Source organism: Xiphophorus hellerii, chromosome 3 (assembly GCF_003331165.1).
Source record: "Xiphophorus hellerii strain 12219 chromosome 3, Xiphophorus_hellerii-4.1, whole genome shotgun sequence".
In the NCBI taxonomy this organism is placed as follows: domain Eukaryota; kingdom Metazoa; phylum Chordata; class Actinopteri; order Cyprinodontiformes; family Poeciliidae; genus Xiphophorus; species Xiphophorus hellerii.
In genome coordinates, this window is record NC_045674.1 from 1,872,172 (window position 1) to 1,893,328 (window position 21,157).

Here is a 21,157-nt window from a genome sequence, read left to right on the forward strand (position 1 = left end):
CTCTGAGTTTCAGGATAAGGACATGTGTCATTGGAATGCCTCGCACTGATATTCACAGGAGGCACATATGGCGTTGAGGTGGCCACAGGAGCTGCAGGAGACTGTTGTGCAGGAGGTCCACCAGACTCACAGGAATTAACCTTATCTAGATGATTCAGCATTTTCTGCTGCAGGGACAATGTGTTTTGGAGGACATCCCTCAGCTGCTTGACATCATCTTTTAATTCTTGTACCTGCTGACAGAGGTCTGGAGCTCTCTGATGTGGCGGTATAAATTGAAGAGAGTCAATATCCATGTCAGAGTCAAAAACAGAAAAATCTGGTTCAAATGCCATTTTTGTTTCTTTAACCTTTATGGTGGAGTCCAAAAAAAAATGCAATATTCACACCAAAACACTCAGGACTGTGAACAAAATCGTTTGTGTTCTTTAATGTTCAGTTCGTTTTGCTTTTTTTTTTTTTTTTCCAGCACTGACAGTAGGGCTCGTAGGCGAGAAAATGTCCAAATATAAAATATGATATCTTCTTAAACAGAGAAACAAACGAGCTCACGGGGGTGTCCTGCTCTCCGCTGCCACTGCTGCGTTATTTGTGCAGCACAGTCTGTCCGTATGCTTCCGCAGGTCAACAAGTCAAAATCCATAAAGTAGTCCATATGACTGAGCTCCACTGAAAAATAATCCACAAAACTCACCCAGTCCTTCAGCAATCATGAGTTAATTTAGTTAATATGCGGTGGTCTTGTCATTTAAACATATCCTCCTCTTCAGCAGACTAGCAGACGCACAGCTTTCAGGGAATAAATCCGACGGGGACAGCTCATCACGACGTCCAGCGATATGCGGGCAATGAATGCCTCCAGCAAACTTTAACACTGATCGCGACGTACTCCGCTCAGAAACTGTATCCACCCCATGAAACAGACATCCACAAGAACTTGTAAACAATCACCTCTAGTCCAAAGCTGAATCGGTATCCAGGAGGGAAAAGGTCCAAAATATGTTCGGGCGCCAATTGTGACGGTGCGGTGAGAGGTTGGAGAAGGAGTTAGCAATGGTGGTTAGCCACTCTAACCCAAAACAGCAGGACGCTCTGTTGAAGTTTTCCACACTGTCACTTTATTTTCACTTCGTCCATGTAAAGCCAGGTCTCCACGGTACTAACATTACAGTCTCATACATGAGAAAAGAAATGATAATTCACCGCTCTGCACCTCATCATCACCGATGATCTCCTCTACACCACATGGAAGACGAGTTCTTACTCTGTACAATAGTACAACAAAAGAAAAAGGGAATAGGCGCCCCCTTGTGGTGATACCTACTCATGTCTAGGAACCAAGCAGTATAATGACTGTTACAACCGACACGCGGTAAAAAGCTCAGGCGGGGTCCAGTTGACCCTTAGAATAACGGGAGGGATCAAACTCTGCTTATTTGTTTCTAGCTAGCTTCACTGCATAGTGACGTTTTCTGTTCACTATTTTGGAGATGCTGAGTTGGCAAGCCTGCATTAACGGTAGTTAGCATTTATGCTAGCGGCAGTAAACAGTCACTTCTAATACACAGAAATACCTCAAAATAAAAAAAAATGTTAGTGAACTTATAAACACTTTTAACAATGGTGCCTCTCTATTACAGGTGATCTTAACCCACCTTTGAAAACAGAAATCAGTTTCTCCAGAGACCCCCGAGAGCCGAGGACTCCGGGTTCGCCGTCAAGACCGCTGTACTGACGACGGTTGATAGATTGATTAATTGATTGATTGACAATTTCTATTATTCTGTCTCGCTGTAAAACTGCGACTAACAGAAGAACGGTTTGAAAAGAGCGCATACTATAGTTCCACTGTTTGTCAGAACGCTGTCTGGAGGCGGAGTGATCCGTTGGTCAGTACAGCGGTCCGCTGATTGATAGAACGCTGTCTGGAGGCGGAGTGATCCGTTGGTCAGTACAGCGGTCCGCTGATTGATAGAACGCTGTCTGGAGGCGGAGTGATCCGTTGGTCAGTACAGCGGTCCACTGTTTGTCAGAACGCTGTCTGGAGGCGGAGTGATCCGTTGGTCAGTACAGCGGTCCTGACGGGGAATCCGTACCGGAGTCCTCGGCCATCAGGGACCACTGAAGAAGCTGATTTCTGTTTTCAAAGGTGGGTCAAGTTCACAAGTCATAGATAGGCATCATTATTAGAAGTGTTTATAAATTTAGAACAGTTTTTGTTTCGCTGACATCAATTATTATTTTGAGATATTTCTGTGCATTATAAGTGATTCCTTACTGCCGTTAGCCTAAATGCTAACTACCGTTGGTGTAGGCTTGCCAACTCAGCATCTCCAAAATACAGGACAACTCAGCTGTGACAACCTCATACAAATTTTATTATTTCGCCAACATTTTTGTTAGATCCACCTAAACAAATCATGTTTCTGTTGTTTCCATGTAAAATGATGGATTAAAACGAAGGATTTAACGGTCACACTGTGTAGGATTACCAACTGTTCCCTATTAACCGTCATGTTCCGTAAGTTGAAGTCCCCCCTGCTGTTTGACTGCAGCCTGCAATTTTTATTTACAAGCACTAGATGGCACTCCGCTCCTTATTTACCGAGACATAGATAAAGTAATATCGAAGTAGAAAGCTTGGCGTTGCTTTTATCTGCAAAGGATTTTTCCAGTCAGAAGTCACAGCTAATTCGAAAACTTTATTTTAAACACTTATTTGGAAAATCTACAAAAAAACGAGACTCTGTACCTGAAAAAAGGAATGGGAATAAAATAATTCGTGGGTTAAGCCTGTCAGTGGCAACATGATTAAAGGTTTATGCCATCTGGAGTTATCAATTATATATGGAGATGAGAACAATTTAGCTCAACTGTTTAAATAAAACTTAATAATACATAAGTAAATAATCTAGCTTAAAAGATGTAAGGAAGAAAATAAAAGCATTTTGTTAAAATGAACTACTGCTAGCTTAAATGCTAACAGAAAATGTTCTTCAGGTGATAGAAGGCAGATTTTGTAACTATCTTTATGTACTGATGCTGCATCAAACCCTGATGTTGTCTTTTAAAAATTGGAAGAGAAACCCGCCTGCTTTACAGTGAGCTACAGGTGAGATCATTCAAGGACAAGTTGGACATTTTCTAAAATCTAAGTCTTTTCCTAAATTTTCTCCTTAAAGGATGGAGAACATCAGGGACAATGAGGTGTATTCTACAGGCACTGTCAACAATGACAAATATTCTCCTGAAAGTAAGTGACTTCATATATGTTGCGTTTTATGAGGACTGAAAAGTAAAATTACTACCAAAATGTACTTAGTACATTTTAATTTTCTCTTTAAGAAGGTTTTTTTTGACGTAACATATAAACATTGAGTGTTTGTATTGTCTGAGAAATCTCTCTGCAAGGCAGGTTTATTTGTAGCGCACATTTCAGCAACAAGACAACTTTGCGTGATGAAAACAAATAAGGGAGCAGCTACGTTACAGTGGCATAATAAAGGAAAGTAAATACAATTTGGAGTATGGACTCCAAATTGTATTTAGTGATCTTTAGTATTAATAGAGAATTCAAAGGCAACTGTAAACAATACTGGGGGCAAAGGTTGTGACAGCGGTAGAAGTTCGCCCTGCAATTGGTGGATTGTCAGTTTGATTCCCGGTCCATTCGTCTTTGTCGACTATGTTCTTGGGTGAAACACTTCGTCCAAAGGCTAATGGCGCAAAATTGCACCCTCCCTTCATCAGACCATCCCAGGGCAGCTGTGGCTACAGTCCAGGAGCTTATCATCATCAGTGTGAATATGCCCTTTGACATTTCAATTTTATATATTAATGTAATTAAAAATAAGATTTGCCCCTCTACTGTCATGGTAAGTGTTGATGTTGTACCCAAATGCAAAGAGATAGAGGCAGCAGGTGATTTTGAATATTTAATGACAAATGACTAAACAAAACCATGCAGAACGCAGATAGCCAAAGCAGAACTAAAATAACAACAAGCAGGAACAACAGGGAGGTGAGAAGATTGGATGGGAAGAACCAGCAAGGAGGGCCTGAGAATGAAGTGCTCAAGTACTGGGAGGTTGAATGCTGAACAAACGACCTGGGCTGATGAGCTAACAGGCTGCAGGAGAGAGAGAAAAAGAGGAAGTGACACAAGGGGTGAGGGGGAGCACACTGAGGACTAGGAAATGAATATAACAAAAATAAGTAGACATAAGAAACATAATAAAAACTAGAGTAACTAAGAAAAGGACCCGACACGAGAAATAAACAAAACTAGAATCACTGAAGTAAAAATAGAAACAATGCAGAACTAATAGATAGAACAAAGGAACACAAATAATAATAAAACCCAAAACAATCTCAAACTAACCAAGATCCTGACAAATACAGCCATCCGGGCCCTCCTGCTGAATTATAATTTTTCTACCTTACCAGTTTCATTGTTTCTTCCAGGTGAAGCAGAAGAGGAACCAACAGCACTCACTCGGTCTCGTTTGTATTTGGCGGGTTTGGGGATTTTTGGTGCCCTGGTAGCTGGAACAGTCATCTACAGTGAGTTTCATTTCAACACAATATTTTTTAATTAGCTTCCTTTGGGACAAGTTTTTAGAGGTTTATTACATTGGGATGCAAGTGTCTAACAGTAGGAGGAGTTATGAAGCAGCTGGATAGGCAGTAAACTCCTGTAAGTCTGAGGCCATAACTCTGCACTGAACCCTGTGAGTTGGTGGTTATCTCTGCCTGAAGGAGGATCTTAAGGATCTTGTTCACAATGGATAGAAAATTAACCCAATTATGTGTCAAGACTTCCAACATAAAAGCTCCACACAACTGACCCATCATGTGACTGAGTTTAAAAAGATAGATAAAATACTATTACCTTTTAGCTCCCCAACACCACCTCCCTTAATATATGTACTTTCATTATTTTTTCTTTTTTAATTTAATTTAATTTAATTTAATTTAATTTAATTTGTAATTTTTATTTATTTATTTATTTTTGTCTTTTTTGTTATGTCAGTATGGTGATTTATGTTCCTTAAGGAAAAAAAGTCTGAGAAGTTATGAAAGTTTTAAAAAGTAATGTCAATATATGTGTAATCTCCTGATAAACAAAAAATAAGAAAATAAGTCGGTTTTGCTCCAGACTCCAATCTCTAATTAAAACTAATCAGTTGGGTTGGATCGGCCTCTGACATAATGTCTAAGGACTCAGTCAGGTTGGGTTTGATTTTTAGGTCTGATATGAATATTAGCTCAGGTTCTCCAGATGCTGACCAGGGAGAAGTTGTGAGGCTGCTTGTTCAGATCCCAGCATGTGAAGCGCTGTAGTAGTACTACTAGGACTACTAGTAGTAGTAGTCTTTATTTTCACATGCCATACACCCGCCCACGTGGGCTTACAAGACACAATAAAACATATACAAACAAGCAGACAGACGAATATTCTTTAAACAAAAAGCATCCTCTTTCTAAGGTGCCAGGCCTTCAAAGTAAACTGTGCTAACTGAAACAAAAAATAGTTAAATAACGCATTTTATCCGTTAATTAAAAGAAATCTGGATAAACATAAAGTATTTCAGTAAATAAACAATTTTTCAACCAACTTCAGTCTTCCTCTGGGACTGAATGGAAATGTCCGGTCTACAAAGACAAAGTCCCAGATCTGAACTGGGCACACATGGACCTTTGTTTTTTTTTTTTTTGACAAGTTCCATGATACATATGGCTCAAGACCATAGACATCCATTAGTAAAATATGAGTGCGTAATTTTGGTTTATGTAAGGTATCGACTGCCCACTCAAGTTTATAGACTTCAAAATAAAACTGTTTAAGCTGTTGAATATACAAGTGGAGTTGACTAATAGGTTTGTTCTATCAGTGTTTTTTAATTGCTGTGGAGAAAAAGTTAGAAATGTTCATCTGCTTGATTAATGTGTGATGGGATCTGGATTGTCTGTTCAACTTGTTGAATATTGGTTAAACCGCATAAAAATTAAAGGCTTCATCATAGACTATGTTAATAACATTTAAAAATTGATGGATAAAAATAATATGTGACGGAATATTTTTGACACCGTCCATCAAAAGGACAGACAACAAAAAAGTCTAGCGCAATGTCTGTCTTTCATAAGCCGCCAGTCCATCACACAGCAACTATCAGGGCAAACTACCATGCACACACTCAGACCTGAGGGCAGTTTAGAGAGACCAATTGGCCTGATAGTCATGAGTTTGGTCTCTGAGAGGAAGCCGGAGTACCCAGAGAAAATCAGAGGATATGCAAACTTTATGCATACAGACTCCAAGGATTCAAACCCTGGACCTTATTGCTGCAAGGTAACAGTGGTAGCACCATGCAGCCCCCAAAATAAGCATGTTAATGAAATATTGAATCAGTTTACTGTTCTTTGGTTCTAAAGTGAGAATACTGTCTGATATCCTGAAAAGATCTGAGAGAGAAACTGAAAATGATGATGCTCCTCTGATACAGATAAATTCACTGACTGACTAATTTGTGTGTTTTTATAGTGAGTGTAAAGATGGCCGTCCAAAGGGAAAATATCAATGACCTTACAACAGAAAGAAATATACTGATTAAGGAAAGAAAGCTGGTGGAGAACCAAGAGCTGAGACAAGACAATGACAACGGTGATTAGGTTTCTAATTACCTTTGAAACTTTGTATTATTCATGTTATATTTTTTTTAATTTTGTTATAACCTTCAATTGTAGACAGTTTTCTGACTGTACCTGTGACAATTATCACAAGTACAGTCCTCAAGGTCACTTGTCTGACAACAAAGTGTGCAAGTAAAACTGATTCAGTAGCACCAGGTTTACAGTAAAGTCTTGAGTTCAGAGAATACAGTTGTTTTTGAGTGAATCGACCACCGAGCCCTGTGGTACGCCACTTCTAACTAGAATGGTGGCTTAACTTAATCACTTTCCGATATTGATCTGTACTCTACCTTTGAAATCTTTGCTTGAGCTATTTTGACTAGTAAAACATTAAATATGTTTGCAGGTTTTCTTTTATACAACAATTTTTTCTATTTGATATTATTGTTACCAAATTCACTTCTTTCTGCCCTTAATATCTTATCTAATGAAACCAGGGTGTTACACGTGCCTGGATGACTGGATTCTCTTCAGACAAAAATGCTACATGTTTTACGACAAACCAGCTCCTTGGAAGACCTGGGAACAAAGTCGAAGGTTCTGTCAGAAGAATAGTTCAGATTTGGTTGTAATTGGTGATCTGGAGGAGCAGGTAAAATCTAAAGTCACCTATGCTAGAAATCTAGATCTAATCTGGAAGTTTCTGGAAAATGACTTAAAGTAAGAAGATTTATGACAATCTAAAAAAAAAACTGTTTTCAGGAATTTGTCAGTAAACACATCAAGTACTACCATAGTGAACACCATGGATACTGGATAGGACTACAACATGTTAACAACACCTGGACCTGGGTTGATGGACAAAGAGACACTCTTGGGTAAGAACTATTATTTAAAAATATACATATTTAGGTCAAAATGTAAATATATATTGATAAGCTTGTAGAAGAGTTAAACTGTGACAACGACTCCAGGATCTCCAGGACTTCTTCTAAAACCAAACCTTGGTGGACTGTGAGATATGTTTGGGTTCATTGTTCTGTTTGGACGTCCAATGATGTCAAAGCTTACTGGGCTTCCTCAAGCTTCAGGCGTCCTCACAGACAGCAGGACAGTTTCTCCCAGGATATCCTGATTCCTGATTGAATCCATCTTGACCTCCACACTCTGCAAGTTTCCAGAGGAAGGGAAGCGGCCCCAGAGCATCATTGGGTCCCTGCCGTGCTTCACAGTGGGCAGGTTGTTCTTTTCAGCAGGAGCTTCAGACGTCTGATCAGACTCATGAAGTTTTGAAAAAAAACAAAACCTTCTTTATCTTCCTAATGTAGCTATGAGCAAACTGCAGCTGGGTTTTCTTGTGCCTTTGGGTCAGTGGTTCTGTAGGTGATTGAGTTCAGGCATGGAGACCTTCAGTCCTCAGTCTGTCCTCACTGTGGGACCTGAAACCTCTGTGGCTGATGCCACCAAGCCTTGCTGCTGGTCTTTTGCAGTCAGTCGATGGTTTTTGACCACCTGCCTCCTTGGGAATGTGGCGGCTTTCTGTTTCAGCCACCAGGGGGCGTAGCCATTGTCCCTGTAACTTTAAAGTTGGGTTTTATTCCTCCAGCTGTAATTCTATGAACATTCAGGGCATTTGCTACCTTTCTGCTTCTCTTAATGGTAATGGGTTTCCCTGAACCTTCTGGAGGCTTCCTTGGACTAGGCCATTATTGTAGCACCAATGAAACATTGAGGTCAGTAATCGGGGCATTTGAAGTGTTCTTCCTCAAACAGGATGGGTGAGGGCCGTCATTGTTACATCAGGGGAGATCAAGATAAAACACCTGGTTTACAAACGCAGGCCCATCTGAAGAAATCTGTTCAGAGGGAGGAATAATTTTAATACTGCGTCATTGAAAGTAGGATTTCATGTTGAATTTGGATAAAATATATTTGCTACATTAGTTCTACTTAAGTGTTTAACCTTTTTTAGATAATTTGTTTATTAAAAAATATAAGAAAGTTTCTCAACAGTTTTAGATGCAATTGCGAAAACAGACATTTTAAAGCTAAAATATTGTAAGTTCATACAACTCCTTTAATTTAATACTAGTCTGGCTTCTTTTTTATATACTTCTTATTTATATAGTGCCAAAATATGTAGATGCTGACAGTTATCAGTTTGATGTTAGTGAGCTGCTGTGTGATTTAATTTAATGTTCTGAGGTTCATGTTTCTGTTTTAAAGGTTCTGGGCGAAGGACTTGCCCTATACTCCAGGATCAAAAGTATTCGTGCTCCCAGAAAGAAATCCCACCAACAGCTGGAAACAAGGAGTGACTGGGTTTCTGAACAAATTCATCTGTGAGAGTGACGCTCTCAAACATCCACCGTACTAACTGTTCTCTTAAAGTTTCATCCAGGAATACTTAACTGTGTCATGAATTTCTATATACAAGGTATTACATAATAACTATAATAATCTATTGGTCATGTTATGTGATCTGTTTATTCTTCGTAATTTTTACATGCAGGCTGCACGGTGTCGCAGTTGGTAGCACTTTTGCCTTGCAGCAAGAAGGTCCTGGGTTTGAGTCCCTGTCTGGGGTCTTTCTGTTCTCTCGGTGCATCTGTGTGTTCTCTCCAGGTACTCCGGCTTCCTCCCACAGTGCAAAAACATTACAGTTAGGTTAACTGGTCTCTTCATTCGCCTGAGGTGTGAGTGTGTGCCTGGTTGTCTCTGTGTTGCCCGGTCATGACTCTCGCCTGATGACCGCTGGAGACAGACGTGTATAAAATGGATAAATCTTTATGGATATTTTTGTTTCTTATTTCAGTCTCTTGATTATGACTTTCTTTGTTCACTTTGCTGCAGCCATCTCACTCCCATTTCTTTAGGAGCAGGAATTTCTTAGGGACGTCTGTTCTCAGCCTGATTCTTGGATCCTTCTGGTCTCAGATGCCACAAACACAAACCAGTGACATTAAACGGCTTTATACATTTTACTTTGACATAAATATATAAACAAACATTTATGTAACATTTCAAATAAAATAACCAGTCATGTTTGTTAATGTATTATGTAGCGGCTAAAATCCTGTATTTTAGGCTACTGGTTGTTGTGCTTGAAGGCGTTGTTCTTACGTGCGTTCAGTAGAGATTTACCATGTCGATCTTTAGTTTGACTCATAAAAGGTCATTTATTGAACAGAACAATGTCCATTGTTTGCTACTTCAATGTAGCTACACGTAAATTCGACCTCAAAACCTAAACCAAACACAATGGAAAACTGTTGCCTCTTCCCACTAACAACACCTGAACAGAATCACCATTGACCTTAAATACCCATCCCCCATCAGACACACAGAACTCAAAATGAAATTCGCCCCCTGGTGGCGATAAACACAGAAAAGGATAAATGGCTCCTACATATTATTATCTGTATTATTTAATAGAAAATAATACAGATGTAAAGAGTGGCATGTACGAAATGCTGAGTATTGGTGCTCAGATTTGCATAAACATTAGCGCATAAATCTCAGAATGTTTCCAATCTCTGAAGTCTTTTTCTTTAAATGCAAAATCAATCTACTCAAGTAAGAGTATCAATAGTTAAAAGTAAAAAGTATCGTACAGTAAAACTACTCTTATAGGTACCTTTTTCCCACAAGTAAACGTAACCAGTACCACCGACTTTTCAACATGGACCAGTTGAGTAGCATATTCTTATTAACTAGCTAAATATGTTTGCATGGATTAGCTAATTGTCATGTAGCTAATATTATCTCCATCCAACAGTGTTACTCAACTTGCTTTGTTTGGGGAAACATTTGTTGGCCTTTTGCTGGTTTTCTAACACACCTGAGCAGCTCAGCACAGCAGCAGGAGTTAAACTGGCGCCAGCATCATAACGCTCATGCCTGCCGCGTTTAAAGTCTGCTCAGAAAAATGTTGCTATGTGGTCTCTGAGTTGTTTGCATGTTTTTATTGTTTACTTTGGAATAATTTAGCTTTTGTTGTGGTATTTTGTAATTATTTAATATGTTTGTTATTTTAACCCTCTGATACGTGAGTGACTGACTGTACGGTCTACCATGAGTGGGTCTTTTTTGACCCGGGTTATAAACAATGTGGTTTTTTGCTACTTTGTCATTTTGATTCAAAATAATGTTTTGTATACTTTCTGCTGTGTTTTATTTCACACAATAATTATTTCATGTTTGAAATACTTTCATTTTTCACTTTTTAAGCATTTTTAGAACAATTTGTAGAACATTTTTGAAACAAAATGACAACAACAGCAATGATGAAATGTCAATAATGGACAATGCCAACATCCATTGTTTATGGGGGAGGTATGGGGGGTGCGAAAGAGCACGTTTCTTGAAACTATTTGGCTAACCAAGCTAGCTAACATTACTGTCTGTATTCTGTTATGCTATGTGTAAAATGCATGTGAGTGTATGGATGTGTGTGCATTTATTTATCCATCCATCTATTTTCTTCCGCTTATCCGGGGTCGGGTCGCGGTGGCAGCAGCTTCAGAAGGGAGGCCCAGACTTCCCTCCCCGGCCTCTTGTTCCAGCTCCTCCAGGGGAATCCCAAGGCGTTCCCAGGCCAGCCGAGAGACATAGTCCCAGTGTGTCCTGGGTCTTCCACAGGGCCTCCTCCCGGTGGGACGTGCCCGGAACACCTCACCAGGGAGGCATCCTAACCAGAACCGTGGAGGAGCAGCAGCTCTGCTCTGAGTCCCTCCTGGATATCTGAGCTTCTCACCCCATCTCTCAGGGGGAGCCCAGCCACCCTATAGGGGAAACCCATTTCGGCCGCTTGTATCTGTGACCTTGTTCTTTCAGTGATGACCCAAAGCTCATGACCATAGATGACGGTGGGAACGTAAATCGAGGGCTTTGCTTTTTGGCTCGGCTCTCTCTTCACCACGACAGACGCTGCATCAATCCGCCTGTCGATCTCCCACTCTATTTTTCCCTCACTGGTGAACAAGATCCCGAGATACTTTAACTCATCCACTTGGGGCAGGACACCTTCCCCGACCCAAAGAAGGCACTCTATTCTTTTCTGGCTCATTTATTTATGCATTGATTTATATAGCTATACATTTTTATTTTATTTATTGAGATGACATAAGAACAAACCAACACATCGATCAACAGGTTTTGCATGTCATTCAACACATTCTCTCTCTCTCTCTCTTGGTTTTCTTATCCAGGGTGTCAGACACATGCAAATAATACACAATAAAGTATAGGCGGTAATGTTAGCTAGTTGGTTAGATAACTAGTGTTGGCTAACTTTGAAGAAGGCTAATATGTTGATCCGTGACAATAACACTGTCACAGTACTCATGATTGACACACACATTTCACACATACTGAAATTAATAACACCGCTGGATTTCCCCAAACACACGTCGTGACATGTTAACAATGTATTAAAGAGTTGTAACGGCTGAAAAACGTGCGCGGGACAAAAGGCGCAAATACAGGAACTGCGGAAGCCCGAACATCAAATCCAGATAGAAATGATCAAAAGTTGGTCTCTCCTCAGCATGCACTCTGTCCTCTTACGTTTTGTATTTTATTTATTTGCCGATCAAATAAATATTATTCTTAATTTATTTAGAATAATCATAGCTACTGCACTGTGTGTAGTACATTACAAAACTAAAGAACGGCTTTCGACTGAAACTCGAGTCCTATTTTCATAGTATCAAAAGAATCGGATTATAGGTGAACAATTACTATTATTTATTCTTTTGTCTTTAATTTGACTATATTCCGCTTGAGAATTTCACTGTAGAACTCCGACTGCAGCTAACAGACAGAAGAACGGTGTGAAAAGAGCGCATTCGGTGGGTCCGCTGTTTGCCAGCACGCTTTCTGGAGGCGGAGTGATCCGCTGGTCAGTACAGCGGTCCGCTGTTTGCCAGCACGCTGTCTGGAGGCGGAGTGATCCGCTGGTCAGTACAGTGTGATAGAACGCTATCTGGAGGCGGAGTGATCTGCTGGTCAGTACAGCGGTCCGCTGATTGATAGAACGCTGTCTGGAGGCGGAGTGATCCGCTGGTCAGTACAGTGTGATAGAACGCTATCTGGAGGCGGAGTGATCTGCTGGTCAGTACAGCGGTCCGCTGATCGATAGAACGCTGTCTGGAGGCGGAGTGATCCGCTGGTCAGTACAGTGTGATAGAACGCTATCTGGAGGCGGAGTGATCTGCTGGTCAGTACAGCGGTCCGCTGTTTGCCAGCACGCTTTCTGGAGGCGGAGTGATCCGCTGGTCAGTACAGCGGTCCTGAAGGCGAATCCGTTCCGGAGTCCTCGGCTATCGGGGATCTCTGAAGAAACCGATTTCTGTTTTCAAAGGTGGGTCAAGCTCACCATTAATAGATAGGCACCATTCTTAAAAGTGTTTATAAGTTCACTAACAATTTTTTACTGACGTTGATTGTATTTTGAGATATTTTTGTGTATTAGAAGTAACTGTTTACTGTCACTAGCCTAAATGCCAACTACCGTTACTGTAGACTTGCCAGCTCAGCATCTCCAAAATATAGGACAGCTCGACTGTGACGTCATCATATACCTACGCAACATTTAATATTTATTTTATTTTCATGCAACATAATGGATTAATAGAGGGATTTAATCAACACAATGTTTTTATATTTTTCCTTACATCTTTTCAGCTGGTGGTTGGCCTCAGTGAAAAGAAGGATGTTGTTTTTAAAGCAAGATTTCAACTTCAAACACAGTGTAGATTTAAAAATCAATGGAATATCAACCAGGATTTTTACTCAAAATCATATGACTTATTTGTCGTTAAGCTTTATTTAAACAGCTGTTATAAATCGTTCTCCTCTCATTAAAAGAAAATTTCCGAATCAGCCGCGATTTCTGACCGGAAAGTGTCTTTGCAGATGAGGCACAGCTACATTGCTTTATTTGGTAGATAAGGAGCGGAGTGACATCTAGGGTTTGTAAATGCATATTGCAGGCTGCAAACAGAGTCCCGTACGGAGGATTTAAATTTGGCTCAATACGGGACATGACAGTTAATAGGAGACAGTTGGCAACCCTACATAGTGTGTCTGTTAACTGCTGCTAGTCTAAATGCTAAATGTTTGATTGGTCAGAAGCTTGTTTCTGTGCTTTATGCGGAAATGTTGATGTTTCTCTTCAACTAGGCCGCGTCCACTAGCCTGTTTTTGTACCTGCAGGAGGCATGGGTACTTTTGAGGAACATTTATTTATCGCAATGAGGAATGATGTACATTTGTAAGATTCTTCACTGAAAACCTCCTATAAATATAAGACTGTTGAGTCGTTGTTCCTGGAGGGAGCTGTCTGTCTAATACAGGGGCCTCAAACTCGTTTTGATTTTGGGCCACATTAAGATCACAGATGTTCTTAAAGGGCCGGTTGGGCCAGAATATATCGACAAACCTGATAAACAAACAGAACTGTCTCTGCATTCGATTAGTTCTTCTTAAAATTAAATAGTATTGAACATTTTTTCACATCGATCAGTCCCTCCAGAATTTCGCTTTTTTTTGTGACTCTTTGCCATAAGAACCTAAACTTTTCTGGTGCTAATTTAGATATATTTGCAAGAAATGTTACAATATTTGCATTTAGGTATGATAATAAATGTGACTTTCTATTACTCGAAAATAAGTGTCGAAGGAAAATGTACTGCCACCTGCAGGTGGGAATTGGCATCTCTTAAAACCAATGACTTGACAATTTTTCTAGAAGATTTTCAATAAACTCTGTTATGCGCAAGCACACACAAAAAAAATGACACGATTTGTTGATTTTACGTCAATTTCTGCCATCACAATCAAACTGGAATTATTGACTAAAGTAATTTGGCAGTAAGCACACAAAATGCTCTGATTTGATTAATATAGCAATATTTCAGCACACAACTGTTATCTTGATTTGTATTATGCAATGCCTCCGGAGGGAGGGCCACATAAAAAGCTACGGCGGGCCAGATTTGGCCCCTGGGCCTTGTGTTTGACACATGTGGTCTAATACATTCATATGGGTTAGAGTTCCAAACTAAATATTGAAATTGAAAGCTAAATATGTTGTTTGCAAACCTAATATTTAGCTTGTGAATTAAGTATTTAGTTTGGAACTCCTATATTTATAAATGTATGAATAACATGGTGAAAATATGACTTTGAAAAATGAATTCCTGCATTTCTTCCTCTGTGACAGGCTAAATAAACCAAAATATTACTGTCAATTTTTTACTTTTTAACTTTATGTTATGACTTCGCTGAGTCGAAAGGTAAAAGTCAGAGAATAAAGTTGATTAAAAATATTTATTTTTAACTTCATCCACTCCGTTGTCGATCCAATAACATTCGACCAGAATTCAAACACCATTTCAGGCGAACAAACCTGCGTAAAACAATACAATTGTTCTCTGCAAACTTATGATGAACTCGATTCACTGCAGAATATTTACATGCTATATGCAGCTTTCCAACTGCATCTAATGCAGGGGCGTCAAACTCCAGTCCTCCAGTCGCTGTCCTGCAGGTTTTAGATGAGCCACAGGTACAAAACACTGAAATGAAACGGCTTCATTACCTCCTCCTTGTGTAGATCAGTTCTCCAGAACCTTAATGACCTAATTATTCTATTCAGGTGGTGCAGCAGAGGCACATCTAAAAGTTGCAGGACAGCGGGCCTCCAGGACTGGAGTTTGAGACCCCTGATCTAATGCATAACCTCATTCATCAGAAACAGTAAAACTGCTGGTAAGACATGGAAATGCACTTTTGGTTAAACAAACAACTGAATAAAGTTTATTCTTATAGCAGCACATTCCAGCAACAAGCTGTTGGTGGGCGCTCCTGCAGTGCACAAGAGATGTGAGTTGTTCCTGTTCAGAGAAGGAGATGTCCTCTGATGAAAAATAAATGTTGCCATGTCGTTCTTCCAGTTGTCTGCTTCAAACCCTGAAGCTGTCTTTTAAAAAATGGAAGATGAACCCGCCTGCTTTCCTGTGAGCTACAGCTGAGGTCATTCAAGGAGACGTTCGACATTTTCTAAAATCTAAATCTTTATTATTTTCTCTGTAAAGGATGGAGGAATTCAAGGACGAAGACATCAAAACTACAGTCGCTGTCACCAATGACCAACTTCCTGTTCAAAGTAAGTGACTCCGTATATATATTATATGTTTTATAACAGGGGTGCCCTAAGTTGGTCCTCGAGGGCCGGCATCCTGCATGTTTTAGTTCTCTCCCTACTGGTAGTAACAACCTCCTCAGCATGTCAATCTTCTTCTTAGGCCTCTAATGAGCCATCATTTGACACAGGTGCGTTAAGCCAGGGAGAGACTAAAACATGCAGGATGCCGGACCTCCAGGACCGACTTTGGGCCCCCTTGTTTTATAAGGACTGAAAAATAACAATGCTATCCAAATGCACTTAATAAATTTTAATTTCCTCTGCAAGAAGCTTTTGTGTTTTTTCAGATTAGTGAAGTATAAAAACTCAATGCCGCGTCTACATGTGTGGTTCTGATTGTGGAGATGGAGAGTAGACTAGAACCTACAGACCCGAATGGTCTCATAAATGAATCCCACCAGGTGTAACCTGCGTAAAATAACCAACTCGTGTTTTATTTTGGCGGGTCAAACTGACAGCACACTTTAAGTTCGGGGTCAGAGGTGATCCCGGATCTCCTCCTGATCCACACTCCATTCCAGTAGATGGCGGTAAGGCACATCAGTAAGTTGCTTGCCAACCGCCATAAAGAAGAAGAAGAATAATTTTTTTTATCTCCTCCATTGCTGTTGCTGCTGTCGCTATGGCTAGCTGTTTGTGCTTGTTGTTTTTCAAAATCGTTGACGAATATTCCTGGATTGAGCCAAATTAACACAGCCGAAGGATTATATTATGTGTTTTCTGGCAACCACTCGACGGTGAGTCATTTGTTTTACGTACTTTGTTTTTTTTAGTAGTAAAAATGCGGTGGTGACACACCCACTCAAAATCTTATGTATTGGTGCCTAAAAATGGTCTTAAAGATCAAAAGATCATTCTCTTTTTGTTAATTTTGTGGCCGAATAGAAGATATATCCTCAAAGTATTAAGTAAGCCCTTTAATTTTTGTAAATTTGTCCTTTTTACTATACTATTAGTTACTTTTCATTGATTTTGTTTACGGCCTATAGAACTTTGGAATTGGTTCATTTATTTGGAGTTGCGCAGCAAAACAAAAAAACAATTAATTGGTTATTGAAACAATACTTAAGTCAATTAAGTGTAATGGACTTTAATGTCAATTAAACTTGGATATAACTTGAACATGCACTTTAATTTGATCTGTAACTTTAATTTGATCTGTAATTTGAAAAATGCTTTATGGAATATGGAACCTATTTCTTTGATGAATGTTTAGTTGTTTTGGATAGTACTTTAACCCTATTTAAATGTGAATGCTAATTTTTGTTTTTATTTATGACCTTGTTTAGGTCAGGTTTCTTTTTCCACCCCCTGTTTCAACCCAGGATGGCGAGCTACTGGATCACCGCAGCTTTGCGGTAGGACTTCATTGAACCAAACTACATTTCTTTTCCGGACGTATTGCCCTGGGATCATGGACTAAAAACATTTGGATTATTGATTCATGGAGGATTAATCATCCTGCATACAAAAGAACTGACTTGAATAAGCGGAAAAAAAACTCTTGGGTGTCATCTGGGTTTATTTTTGTTGTTGTTGTTGTTTTCCTGTTGTGTTTAGGAAAATATTATTATTGAATACTTTTCTAAATATATAAATTTGAATACAATAACTTGAACTTACTACCTGTCTGATGGTGTTTTATTCACACAAACAATCTCCTTAGCCAAACCTTTCTGCCTGCCTGTTTCCATATTTGGGCGTGGTCAGACATCTGGCCTTAATTAGCGTTACACAGGCAGACCCATGAAGACACTCCTCCACTGATCAGTTCGACTGAAGATTCACACATGGATGAGTTTCTGTCTAGATCTAGTGGGGACATTTGTCTGATAAAGTTAGACGTATTCTTAAGATAAAAGGCCGACTTTGTAATCGTCTTTATGTGTCTCTGAAGGCTCAGGTCACTAAAGCCAGATTAACGCTCTGATCACTAGTTTCTGACTGTAATAACTGAAGCTGTGACTCTTGATCGATCCTCCTTTGGTACAAAATATTACTTCATTTATTCAGCTGAAGGAAGTTATGGCACATCCACTCATTGATTTGTTCTGTGCATCTGCTCAGCGCTTCAATGGTTCAGTCACCTGGTGACATTGTAATGTAGAGCTGCATCACCTGCACAGTAATGGAAACTCATCTTGTTGTTCGTTATAACCTGAGCTCATGGGAGCATGTACATATTAAATAAGAGGTTTGCAACAAAAGTTGCCTATTGACACAGACAACAAAAAATCATGAAAGACGGGGATGAAGCAGTTAATAAGTAATTTCTTTTTAAATCTCAGGCCATGGGTAGCTCAAGAGACTGTTTTAAAATCTAATGGAAGGATAAATCAGGTGGATATTAATCCCACCTTATTTTTTCTTAGATTAACATTAAAAACAGACATTTTAAACACTGTCCTACAATGTAAAAATAAAGCATCAACTGGTTGTGATGATATTGGTATAATAGTACAAAAAAGGTAATTGAAGGAGTTAAAATCACTTGCACATATTTCTAACTTTTACACTAGTTTTATCTGCTGGAACATGATAAGGGACGTGGTGTAGTTCTGCAGATTAAACATGACTGCACTGAGCGGTGTTGTGTGTCTATGTGATGGATTATATATAAAAGGAAAGGTTTATCTTTTTGTTGTTTTCTCAAAGCTGAATATTGCATGGTGAAGGCTGCGTAATAAATAGATATAATTTAGAGAGTGTAGAAATTTTGATCAGCAAAAATATGTGAAATATCCTCCTGCTTTTTGAACTGGATATGAAAGTTTTGTTTTTTATGTTTGATTATTGTTATGTACATGCAGGGATTTTATTTTTTCTCTGACAATGTACATGTTTGAAATAAGTACAAATTTCATTTAATTTCATTGATACTGGGAGCAGTCAAGCTATCAGAGGCAGGAGCGCCAAGAAGCTAATAGAAACCTTGAAGAGAAGAAGAGTTTCATCGATACAGTTGCAGCCATGCATGTTTTTCTCAAGTGATTCAACTTTTAAACTGTTATTGTTGTATCTTGGGTGCAAACATCACCTTCTACCAAACACAGCTTCCCCCTTTAGTAAATATTTCTGTCAGCGCCCCCTGTTATCCTCTGAACGACCCCCATGGGGCAGTGCCACCCCCATTGAGAAACACACCTGTAAATGATGTAAAAATGACAAAAAGACAAACACAGTGTGTTAGATCCATACTTATTTCTTGCTCTCTCACTGATACATAGCATGATCCATGTTATTACCCAAGTGGTGGGTGTCCTAAATAGATACTCCATTGATGCTCCTTATTATCAATATAAATTGTCTAGCCACTGTTCAGTACAATCCAGAAGGAGTCGTCGTCTCTCTGCCATTGTACGGCTCAGAGGCAGATCGGCTGTCCGGTCTGGTCTGACCCAGCTGGTTGTGTTTACCTAAACCACTGAGTCACAGCTGATTTTCCATGTTTTCCTGTCCTGTTAAACTGGCGCTAAGAAAATAACTCATACCCCTCTACAGGCATCCAGGCCCTCTGATGAATTATAACTTCTATACCTTATCAAGTTCATTGTTTGTTTCAGGTGAAGAAGAAGAAGCAGAAAAGGAACAAACAGCACTCACTAGGTCTCGTCTGTATTTGGTGGGTTTGGGGGTTTTATGTGCCCTGGTAGCTGGAGCAGCTATCTACAGTGAGTTTCACATTACCACAGTATATTTTAATTATCTTCCTATATGACGAGTTTTTAGAGGTTTAAAGCGTTAGGATGCTTTAAACCTAATGCATCCTTTATACCTCCAAGCGTCTGAGTTCTAAAAGTTGATTAAAAAGTCAGGGACACTGAAGTGTCACCACAAATAAATTAAAATTAATGCTGTCCAGCTTTAGTTTAACCACATATCAAGGTGTTTGAAACCTGTAAAGGTGTTAAAGTTTAATATGGAAGATTTAAAGTCGTGCAGAGGACGATGTCTGGCTTGTGAGCCTCAGGGTCTCGTCCTTGCTTTTCATAGACGGTGTGTTTCTGCTGGTTCCTCCAGGCCATGACTCCCACCATGCGCTGGAGTGGTTCAGTGCTAAGTGTGAAACACTCAGCATTGAGGAGCTTACAGCTGACTGTTAGCTCCTCATTTTGGCCTCATATTGTTTAACAACAATTGTTAACAATAATTAAAACTTCTAGCAAAATGGTTTTGCATCAGGCTGCATTGTATTAACATATCAATGAGCTACTCTAAGCTGTAGTTGGTGATATGTTGTTTGCTGCAGAGGATGATAATTTATGTGGCTAAAACAAACATTATTTTTACATCAACTAGATGATAATGCGTATAGGATATAATGTAAACGGCAATGTCAGAGACGCAGTGAGTTTATAGCAGGTGTGAGGATGATCTAATTGTTTGACTGTTGATTGCAGCAATCCACATTTTGAGCAGAAATGGAGGACCCCAAAGCCAAATTTCATTTGGGGTCCCATGGAGGGTTGGGTAGTTGGTATGAATGGAAAAGGTGTAAATACAGTAATAACACCATTGTGATGCGTTAATTTGACTGCGTGGCTCTGCAGGTTTGTCGTCTTCCTTCTCCTGCTCTGGGTCAAACTCTGGCTCCAACATGTAAAGTCTTCAGTTGTTGACACTTTTATCTCCAAAGTTTATTAAAGATATCGCTGCTATCAAACTACAGAAGTGGCTGAATTAGGTGGAGAAGAACGCTACGTGACCTGGAGGGGACGGAGCGTGAAATGTCTCATTCACATTTAAAAAGACCGCATTAAAACAAGTTGCTTTAAAACGCGCTATGCAGTCAGTGGAGCTACAATAACGAGGAATTCAGACCAAAGCATTGCAGTTCTACTTTACATAAGCCATAAGGGAATGATTTACATGTAAAAAAATTTATTTAAAACCACTTTAAGTGGAGGAGTTTAAGGATCTTTGTGTCTTGTTCATAATGGATGGAAAATCAGCACAATTATTTCAAAACTTCCAACATAAAGACTTCACTCATGCATTAAAGAGTATAACTAGCATGAAAATCTGAGGACATGCAAACTCTGCATATGAACTCAAGTTTTTCAAACCCTGGACCTTATTGCTGCAAAGCAACAGTTCTACTGCCATGCAGCCCCAAAAAGAAGAATGTTAATGAAATATTAAATCAGTTTACTGTTCTTTGGTTCTAAAGTGAGAATACTGTCTGATATCCTGAAAAGATCTGAGAGAGAAACTGAAAATGATGATGCTCCTCTGATACAGATGGATTCACTGACTTTCTGACTAATTTGTGTGTTTTTATAGTGGGTGTAAAGACGACTGCGCAACAGGAAA

At 39.4% G+C, this 21,157-nt stretch overlaps 1 protein-coding gene and 1 long non-coding RNA gene across 2 annotated transcripts in view; both read left to right on the plus strand.

The window, feature by feature from the left end:
• The first annotated feature begins 1,959 nt into the window (after positions 1-1,959).
• Positions 1,960-21,157, plus strand: part of LOC116717305 (secretory phospholipase A2 receptor-like) — a 36,448-nt gene continuing 17,250 nt past the window's right edge. Inside the window, exons 1-6 of the mRNA XM_032558574.1 lie at positions 1,960-2,149; positions 3,183-3,253; positions 4,465-4,563; positions 6,545-6,664; positions 7,131-7,285; positions 7,396-7,511. Of these exons, the coding sequence (XP_032414465.1) occupies positions 3,184-3,253; positions 4,465-4,563; positions 6,545-6,664; positions 7,131-7,285; positions 7,396-7,511 (560 nt within the window). The 5' untranslated portion in view covers positions 1,960-2,149; position 3,183. The remainder of the gene's footprint in view (positions 2,150-3,182; positions 3,254-4,464; positions 4,564-6,544; positions 6,665-7,130; positions 7,286-7,395; positions 7,512-21,157) is intronic.
• Positions 16,588-17,467, plus strand: LOC116717307 (uncharacterized). The gene is made up of 2 exons (XR_004338721.1): positions 16,588-16,752; positions 16,801-17,467. It is a non-coding gene; the product is annotated as an uncharacterized LOC116717307 (long non-coding RNA).